The following is a 10,341-nucleotide window of genomic DNA, read 5'->3' on the forward strand; positions in this document are numbered from 1 at the left end:
GTGATCCAGTGCCTTATTTTTCAAAACCACATCATATTGCAGTTCTGGTCGACTCTAATGCAGTTGTTGGACAAAGTTGAAGAGCAGCTAGATATCCGATATTCACACATTAGTTAGATGTTGTGTTTTTTGTGCAATGAGAAGGTATCTATCATCTCATGTATGTTAGATAATTCCATTGGCGAATCTCATTAATTACTACCTGAACTTATATTCACGGCATCTAAATTAAAAGAGGTATTTGTACATTGGATTAACATTCTGTAGAAGACATACAAAGACAATACAAGTTTCAATTAAACAAGCATTCCTTTCTGAAAATACACATCTTCTAAGCGGCCTTCTTAGGTCAAAATGTTCACCCAATGTCTCTCTCACACTTCTAATCATAGACAGCATTCTTCCTTGCTTTCTCACTTGGGGGTGAAAGCCTGCAATAAACCATACAAACAGTTAGCACAAACAACTAAATCTATTTCATGGTTCTTGATATTTATGTAATTAATAATTATAGCAAGTTTTACTGCTTCAACTCTTAAGGGCTTCACTTACAGCAAAAACGGTGGCATGACCAGGATCAGCAAGGTGGGCAAAGAGGTTGTCAATGGGGCCTGTGCCAGTGTAAATGTGTTGGAACCATGCACCCATCACAGCCAACATAGCCAGCCTCCCATTCTTAATCTCTTTTGTTCTCAACTCCTTGACTTTCTCAGGAGAACCACTTCCCCATCCAAGTGGGTCGAACCAAAGTCCTCCAGGATAACCAACGTCTGTCCCTGTGAGCTTGTTGTTGGGGAAGATGGGGTCTGTGTTTACGGACCCTGGCTTGAGGATGTCTGCCCACCGCCTTCCCTCGGCCCAGCCGATTAAGATTAGCTCGATAATGAAGAGGGTGGTTGTGTCAGTGAAGTATTCTAACTCTCCAGCAGAGTACCATGAAGGGGTGTTCAAGATACCAATCTTTGTTAGGAACTCTGGAATGAAAATACCTGCAGCACCTAACATTGCCCATCTGCAGTGGACAATCTCTGATTGTACATTCCATCTCAGGGTCTCTGGATCAGATCCTGTTAAAGAACCAACATCACAACATTTAATTAAAACCAAAAAAAAAAAAAACTCAGAATGTGGCCTCAACACCACCACTAAAATTAAGTGATCTGTGATTATATAACACATTTGAGACATAAGAGTTCTCCATTTGAAATACATTAATTTAAGATTCATACTAAATATTACAAATCTAAAAGTAATAGTACTTTATCTGAACACTGAAGATACAATAAATAAAATCTTAACCCTACTCAATTAACATGGTGACTGCCATGTTGCATTTGAGACATTGTTTAACTCAAAAACTTAGGTATAACAATATATTAAATACTTCGTTATGTACTTTACCAAAATTTTTTTTTTATACACAGTAAAATTTAAATCTATAATGTCAACTCTATGATGATTGCTCTTATCATCAGTTTAAGATACTAATTAGTTTTTGATGTATGCGGGTTTGAACTCATATCTCTTATTTGACACAAAAAACTTTACCAATTGAGTTAATTGAAACCAACGTATACTTTATCACTTAAAAATTAATATTCTAACAAAGTAAATAGGAAATTGAACTTACCAAGACCCAGAGGATCAAAACCAAAGTCTCCTGGGAGGCTACCATCAAGCCATGGAGGAGGGACGCTTCCTGGGAACCAGAGGGGCCTATCAGGGTCAGCTACAGCACACACCGAAACTGAACGTTTTGCGTTGGGTGCTGTATATTTTCTCACCACTCTCAGTTTTCCCCCACTTAGGAAAGAAGCTTTTGTTCCTCCCAATATAGATCCATTCTTCTGGGAACTGCAATACATATAAATATATATATATATATATATATAAAATAATTAATTAACTATAATTGTAGTCATTATGTTAAGCTCCAATCTGTGATCATATATGCAATGAATATAATCTGTGATCATATATGTAGTTAACTACCTAGTATTAGATCATTATATATATGTGTGTTTGTGTGCAAATAATGCATTGTTCTTTTATCAACAAGGTTGTATGTTATGGACGTTAAGAAAACTTGCCTGGGGGAAGAGATGGCCACGGCTGCAATGGCAGAGGAAGCACAAACAGAAGCCATTTTAGGCTATCGGCCAAGATTTTCTTCAAAGAATTGGTGTTGCGCTTGATTGGTGTATGGGAACAAAATACATGAAAATGTGTTAATGTAAGCAGGGGCTTATCTTAAAGGATAGGAGAGTGAAGTTGTAATTGGATACTGGGATGCCATGTGGCATGCAGAATCTGATATCAACACCCTCAACCTCCAGTTCTTAGGCTTACTTGGAAAAATCAGGACTTGGTGGATCAAATTGTACGCACATGTGGCTCATATATCTTATTATCGGTTGCAATAGGATGAAACACCACTATTATTTAAGTGGCTGTAGAGAGTGAAATTTTTAACCAATCAGAAAGTGATACTTGTTATTGATGATGTCTAGTGACTAACAGAAATTCGCCATATGTCATTGAATGAAAATTACAAAGGATTTTTAAAAGTCAATTTCACATCGACACACGTGTTAATATATTACACATAAAATGCGTTGATATATTGGCAATATTGGGAGCTACGTCCTTAACTTCTTTTGTTTTTTGTACTCCACCGCCTTTAGTGGATAGTATATTAGCTTATAATAAAGCTAATGTGTTTTGTAACAGAATAGTTAATTACTAGGTTAATGCAAGTTCATGGTTTACCAAAAAAAAAAAAAAAAAATGCCATGTGTTACTAAAAATTAAGACACTTTAGTTAATTAAATGATGACATGTGCTCATTGGAGATAATAAAACTTAAAGTTCCTCCATTTAAATGATGACTTGTTACCAATCAAAATCAACTATATGTCATTAAACTTCCTCAAAACTCCGATAAATAAAGGCTCTTATCAATCTCATTTGGGGATATTAAGAAGTTTCAAAACTCTGCTGGAATCAAATTTCTAAAACTTCCAAGAACTTTGACTATCGAAGCTCTATCAAATTCAAACTCCAAAACCATGAAGAACTTTTACATCAAATTTTAAAACGAAGAACACACGAAGAACATTAAAATAATAAATGAAAAATACAAAGAACATGAAGAATGATAAGTCTCTAATAAACCTGCTACTAGAGATTCATTTCAATTCCATTAAAAAAAAAAAAAAAACTTTAAATCCATCTTCCAATAAAAGTGGAGGACATTTTGTATTTCAATTAAGATTGTACTGGCACAATTCTTGAATTGAAGACTTTTCCAATGAGATCAAATGAGGGGATTATTCTGTTGCAATACAATACAAACACATAGAATTCTATCTACTTATTCATTAATACAAAAATACATTTGTGAAACTATTTCTATTGTTTAATTTTCAAATTTGAAATTTTGTGTTTACAATAGTGTTAATGTTGGGCGCTGATGAAAATCAATCATAAATGGGCAACTTAACAATTATGAAATTTTTTTTAGTAAAAGAGATAAATCTACCCCGCACGTGTTGAAATGTGTCTTTTTTGCCTTCTTATATTGCCTCTCATGGCGCAAATGAACTTTGGTCTTTGCCCTTAGCTGGAGTGATTCAAAGCCCAATTAAGCAAGTTGGTTGATTGGGCTGGATATGTGGCTCAATATTGCTTCCTGGGTTCTAATTCTAGATAGAAGACAGGAACCGCTTTGAGTAAAATAATAGAATGCCCACTCCCAATTTATTGGGCTGGACAGAACCCATTCATTTCAGTTGGACTTAACTTAGAGTCCATTTTCAGAAAAATAAACCTTGGAATCATGGCAACCTAATAATAGTTCGCTATTGCAATTGATACCCCCACCCATTTCTCTTTCCTTCTCAAATCCTTATATGTTGGACTTTGCTGCGCTCTGTAATTTGTATGTCAACAAAAGGTAGCATTGAATTTTATAAACAAAATAAATTTTTTTATTAGATAGAACTTAGGTAAAAATGCAAATTACAATATTTAAGTTTGACAAAGATTCATTTTAGTCGTCATGAAGCAAATGCTATGAGTTGAAATTCTATCAAATCTTTTTTTTTTCTTTCTCTTGTACTTGTACAAAAATTGTTATAAAATTCATTTTCATTAAATAACATTTTTAAATTAATAATTAAATTCAAAAGATAATTATATGAAATCAAAAGCTAAATTAAAAATTACACCCTTTAAATCTCCGTTTTCAATCCATTCCTTTAACTTCCATTGATGACTAATGCAGTCATTCTGTCCAATTCGAACTGTTTATTACACTAAAACAATGTCCTTTTGATGACTAATGCAGTCATTCTGTCCAATTCGTACTGTTTATTACACCAAAACAATGTCCTTTTGGATATATATATATATATATAAGACTAAAGCTAAAACTAAAGATATAATTGGACAAACTAAATGGAAAGATTAAATTGAAAACACATTAAAATTAAATAATTGAAATGAAAGAAAAAAAATGATACTTAAATGATTGAGTTGAAAATAAATTAAACTTAGAGTCTTAGACAAGTAAATTGTAATTTAATTAAAACAAAAATCTCATAAGCGAAAAGAGTTCACTATATTGTTTGGTAAGGATGGGAAGTAAATTGTTTGGTAAGGATGAAAAGTACCTTCCCAGATGGCAAACTAATTCTTACCTAGCTTCTTCTTTTATTTATTTATTAATTCTTGGAGCTAGGTATCAACAACCCATATTAATTCGCTCCTATCTTCATTCCTGAAGCAAAATCATAACCCCCAGTTGTACATTGTATCACTTTAATTAGGCATATAAGGGGAGGCCCACAGCCACACTACACTTTCAATGTCTGCTTCTATCAACTTGTCCTCCCACTTTGGTCATGGAGCCAAAATAAAAGTTTCAAATTAACTATGATTTTTTTTAGAAGAAAATTAACTATGATTTTGGTCAGTGAGCTATGTATCAAAGTGCATTTTCGTTCCTAAGTTATCAATTGTTTTAATTTAGTCTTTAAAATTTTAAAATTGAATGACAATTGCTAATTTTAGGTCAAAACTATGATTTTGGACCCTTATTAGTTATTAGCCCTATATGAGAACAGTAATTGCTAATGTAATACACATTTACTATATATGTGTACTTAAATCACAAAATTCTGGTAAAATAAAAAAACCACGAGATAAATAGAAATATTTAAATATTGATTTTGGGAGACTAGCATAGAGCCTAAGGATGAAACTGAAATCTAATGGCATAATTCATAGACTAATTATATTTTAATTAAATAAATGAAACTAGGGATACTTAATCTAGGATGGAGGAGATCATGATTAAACATAGACATATTGAAGTTTGTGTATTTTTTTCAAAGACCATCCACGGTGATTTATTGAATGAAAATATTTTATCTCACTTTGAGTATTATATTTTATGTTCTATCAATCATAATATACTCGTTACACGTCTTTTTTTCTTTTTAAAATAATCAAAATAAAAATAAACGAATAAATGACATTATTTTTAGTAAAGCATAAAATTGAACACTAAAAGTGAGAAAAAAAAATTATTTGTGATTTATCCTTTAGAGTTGTGAGAAAAACATCTTCTTGAATTTATTTTTTCCATGTGACAAAAAATTGACTTTATATGATCTTAGGTACCTCCTTTCCACTCGTGTGGCAGATGCTATTAGCCATCGCACAGTTCCAAGGGATGTGGACATGAATTAAGGGTGTCACGCACAAATATAGTTATGTAAGACAACAAACCCTGTTTTGGGTTGAGTTAGACAAAATGATCCATCCAATTTATGCAGTAAAGAACCGACCAAGAAGTTTAAAATAGTGCAATCAAAGCCTTTTAAGGAAGCAAATGGTTTCTAGGCAGCAATTATATGTCTAACGTAATTAGTGAATGTTTGAGGTCCACCAACAATATCAACACTTGTTTGATAGGACTTAGCAACCTTATTAGAAAGAGAGAATGTGAACTCTTACATGTTCTCCCCCATACCTTAATTTCATTGGATTCCTTATTATATACTTTATTTTCATGCAAGCATGTGCTATCTATTAGTGCACTAATAATGTCTTAAAAGAAATTATGGTAAAAAAAAACGCTGTCTCCTACTGATGTGGTCCGAAAATGATAACACAAAATGTGTCCTCACTATAAGTTTATAATCTCTCTCTCTCTCTCTCTCTCAAAAAAAAAAAAAATGGGGTCCTACAATTTGCCTTAACATTTTCACCGTTAGGTCTTTTTCATCGTTCCTTAGTTGTGAAGTCAACATGCGGAAGATGCACTACGTGGCATCATTGACTTGTGTTGGAGAAAGAACAGCACTCGTAGTGAGTTTTGTTCTGAAAGTACTAAATAATGCCACATTCGGTTGTTATAATGACTGGTACAACTATGCCAAACCTCGAAAAAAGCTAGGATTATTGTGTCGGTCTCTTCCTTACTTGGCCCCAAATATTATCATGTTGTTTTTTCAGTTTATCTTCAAACCATTCATTATATATATTCACATGCTGGTAGGGTTATATTGCTCATAGATTAGGGTTTCAAATTGCAACTGGGGTGGAAAATCTAATGCCAATAATGACCAAGTCTGCAGCTGGTGAGTACATCACAAGAATTGATCAAAAATGGGGATATATTGTTGGAATGTTAATCCTCACTTTATGAGTGCAATGTCCGTTGGCCCTAGCCCTAGCTCTAATACTACATCACCATCAAATAAAGTGAAAGAAATGGAGAACATCCATATATATATATATATATAACTACACACCCCTTTATTGCCGTATATTTGATCCCACATTTCCATTTGATAATTATAGCAGCTGGGTTCCATTAGCTCCCTTTTGTTGAAATTGTTGAAATGGGCCATTGGTGGTCATCAAACAAGCACCAATTCAACCTAATCCAGTGGATAATCAACGAAGAAAGCCTGGCTGGTAGATAGGGAAGTAAGACCCTTCAATTTCACCCTAGCTACTACTCGAAACATTAATGTAAAAGTCAAAATGTTTTGACATTTCATTTACTGTCTATTTAAAATATTTTGTTCATACACAACTTTCAAAATTCTACTTATTTTTTTTATTATATATAGTTGGACTTTTATTCAACTTATTTTTTATATATTAATAAAATAATGAAAATAAACTCTGCTAATAGAGCACTAAAAGAACATTTTTAAATGGTTGTTGAAGCTTTATTATATCTTGTCACTCTAATTCGTAGCTTTGTGCACTAGTGCAATGCTCTACAACTTCAGTTAACTTCTTTATTTTCTTTTCTCTATACTTCTTTCCCTTATTTTACATCATCATTGAGGGCATTTTAATGGAGTTCAAACCTTGTAGTAAATACGAAATATTGTCAGATTTTGTAATAAGATGAAAGACAAGTTTCTAACAAATTCTTTGATTTCCTACATTAAAGGGAAAATTATTGCAACATATAGTATAAAATTAATCATAGATGGTTTTTACAATTTAAAAGAATATTGAGTTTCATTTTGATAAACCACAAATGATTGAGTAAAAATGTATTAAAAAAAAAAAAAAGCATTCATTTTATATTTTGTTAATTTTGAATTGATTTTAATTTTAGTTTTTTTTTTTTTATATTAATAGTTTTCAGTTTTAATATATATCTTGTACTTGAATATTTAAATTTTCTTTTCATGCTTTAGGCTTTAGACCTTCAAAGAAAAAATCATGATTTCGTTAAAAACTACTACTTTAAAAAAGGAAAAAAAAATTGATTTAATTTCCTTTGCAAACAAATAAGTGAGTATATTCAATTATATATATATATATATATATATTATTTATTTATTTATTTGATTTTTTTTTTTTTAGAAAATATTAATTTGAATCTACAATGTTTGATTTATGATGATTGTTCTTTATATGTCAATATACCAATTGGTTTTTTGTGTGGATTCAAACCTAAGTCTCTTATTCAATGATAAATAATTTTACCATTTAAGCTAAATAAGTATATATAACTCTCTCTCTTCCTTAAAACAAGACACTAATCGATTTATCGAATAAGCGAAATTTGAATCTCATATATCTTATTCGGGAATAAAAGATTTTACTAAATAAGAATATTTAGAACAAGGGAAATGCTTCACGTTTTGGACGGTTCATAGCATTGTGTAATACTGTTAGCTCGCGAGAGAAAGTAACAATCATCCCCCTTGCTTACGGCCTAAGTTGCCAACTACTCCATCTAATAGAAAGTCAATGATTATGAAATATAAATCATTGACTCAAGTCAACTTTAGTAATCATACGTAATGCATATCCAACTTGATCCCCAGAGTAATATATTCACAAAGCAATAGTAAAAGATTTTAAACTTGAATTGATTAAATCACCTCAATGCACCTCAGATTTTCAAAATATTTTTGTTTTGAAATGTCTGAATATATATGGATGAATAGTGAATTACCTTACTACCCCCCAACAAAAAAAAAAGGGGAAATTCTTAGGGACAGAATCATTTGGAATCCTTTTGTACTATATATACAATTTGGATTGGATAGGTCCATGGAAAAATGTCACTTCCAAATGTTGATCAAGCATAAAGCCTAGGAAAATTGAACTAGCTCAGATTTGAAAAATGTGATAAAATTTACATGGCTAAGCTAATTCCTATTCTACTTGTTGATGTCCAGTATATGCAGCGGTTGATATCTGTGGGGTTACTAATATTTTAACTTGATTTAATATGAAGTCAACTTCAAACTGCATCATGTAGAAGAATGTGAATTGAGGAGGTTGAAAAAAACGTCATACCTTTTAGCAGTTCTTACTAATATTCTAGCTCCTATGCCAGCAGCTAGCTAGCTAAGTAGTTAACTAAGTCAAACTCCTAATTGTTATCATAATGATCGCAAAATTGGATACAGCATGATATTCAATAACCCACCTGATTTGAATTATGTACCTATCATGCATTCATGGGGACCTAAACAACATGAAAAAATTTTGAATTTATTTTCTTTTCTGTACCTAAAACCAACTATGAATTACATGTTTAAATATTAGGCTGGTAAAAATTTATATATCACCCCACCTGATTTGAATTATGTACTTATCATGCATGCATGGAGACCTAAACAACATGAAAATTTTGAATTAATTTTCTTTACTGCACCTAAAACCAACTATGAATTACATGTTTAAATATTAGGCTGGTATAAATTTATATACCACCTCACCTGATTTGAATTATGCACTTATCATGCATGCATGGAGACCTAAACAACATGAAAGTTTTGAATTAATTTCTTTACTGCACCTAAAACCAACTATGACTTACATGTTTAAATATTAGGCTGGTATAAATTTATATGCCTTCTTCTATAATATATACACAGTCAATGTTACTCACATGTGGAACAATGGAAGATGGTACAAGCAACAGTACCTTAGTTTCCAAACCCACGAATTCAGATTCATTGTTTTCCTACCTATTCCTAGCATCCAAACAGAGGTTGAGTTATACTAATCTAGTTATTGGACCAACATTGAGGCTGTTAAGCAAGTGACAATGTGATGCGCAAATAATAATAACAAAAACCCATAAAAGTTATGCTGTAGTTTAACATTTTAATTAGTAGAAGTCGGCTGAGAAGAAAATATACAAAAATAAATAAATAAATAAATTACACCCCAAAAAAATGAGTAGTCATAATCTCTTAGGTAAACTTTATTAAGATTAGATGCCGACCAAACATCACATTTTTTTTTTAAATTTACACAATGATGCAAACTTTGCTTGCTATATATACCAACTAATCCGACTCTTCCAATCTCTTCAAAGCTATATATATCAGCCTGTCGTTCTTTTAGACGGCCATATATCATCATCAATGTAATGTCCGTGCCGTCGCAGTCAACCTAATTATTATTATTATTATTATCATAATCATCTTATATACATATATATGTGGATGTTCTTAAACACATAGGTGAAAGCTACATTATATTAGTTTTATTTGTAAGTCAAATGGAAAATAAGAGACGATTAGATGAAATGGAGCCCTCAAACATGACGTTTAACTAGTTATCAACCAAGGTGCATGCATATGATACTACTATCTAGGACCACTACATATTAGCAATATTAGGCCTGTTACACTCTCTTTTATTAAATTTATATATGATGATATGACATACTTTGGCATATGTTTGAGGCAACTTCTTTGTTTTTTGTTTTTTAGAAGTTTAGGTTGGAAAGTTCCCATAAATATATATTTTTTCTTTCTCAAAGGACGTCGCTTTATCTAC

The 10,341-nt window shown here is 31.7% G+C and overlaps 1 protein-coding gene across 1 annotated transcript; it reads right to left on the bottom strand.

The window, feature by feature from the left end:
* Positions 1 to 224: 224 nt before the first annotated feature.
* LOC126718160 (chlorophyll a-b binding protein 7, chloroplastic) lies at positions 225 to 2,369 on the bottom strand. The gene is made up of 4 exons (XM_050420245.1): positions 2,091 to 2,369; positions 1,631 to 1,854; positions 553 to 1,067; positions 225 to 431 (listed from the first exon to the last, which is right to left on the bottom strand). Exons 1-4 carry the CDS (start codon positions 2,144 to 2,146, stop codon positions 414 to 416), a joined length of 813 nt encoding a protein of 270 aa, XP_050276202.1. The 5' UTR covers positions 2,147 to 2,369; the 3' UTR covers positions 225 to 413.
* Between the last annotated feature and the right edge of the window lie 7,972 nt (positions 2,370 to 10,341).

The sequence above is a fragment of the Quercus robur genome, chromosome 3, assembly GCF_932294415.1.
Source record: "Quercus robur chromosome 3, dhQueRobu3.1, whole genome shotgun sequence".
Lineage (NCBI taxonomy): Eukaryota > Viridiplantae > Streptophyta > Magnoliopsida > Fagales > Fagaceae > Quercus > Quercus robur.

Excerpts from the sequence above, each read along its gene's own strand:
- LOC126718160 (XM_050420245.1), bottom strand. The coding sequence starts at position 2,146 with ATGGCTTCTGTTTGTGCTTCCTCTGCCATTGCAGCCGTGGCCATCTCT. Across the intron at positions 1,855-2,090 it reads GTGGCCATCTCTTCCCCCAG|TTCCCAGAAGAATGGATCTA; the intron begins GCAAGTTTTCTT and ends TATGTATTGCAG. Across the intron at positions 1,068-1,630 it reads TTTTGATCCTCTGGGTCTTG|GATCTGATCCAGAGACCCTG; the intron begins GTAAGTTCAATT and ends GTTCTTTAACAG.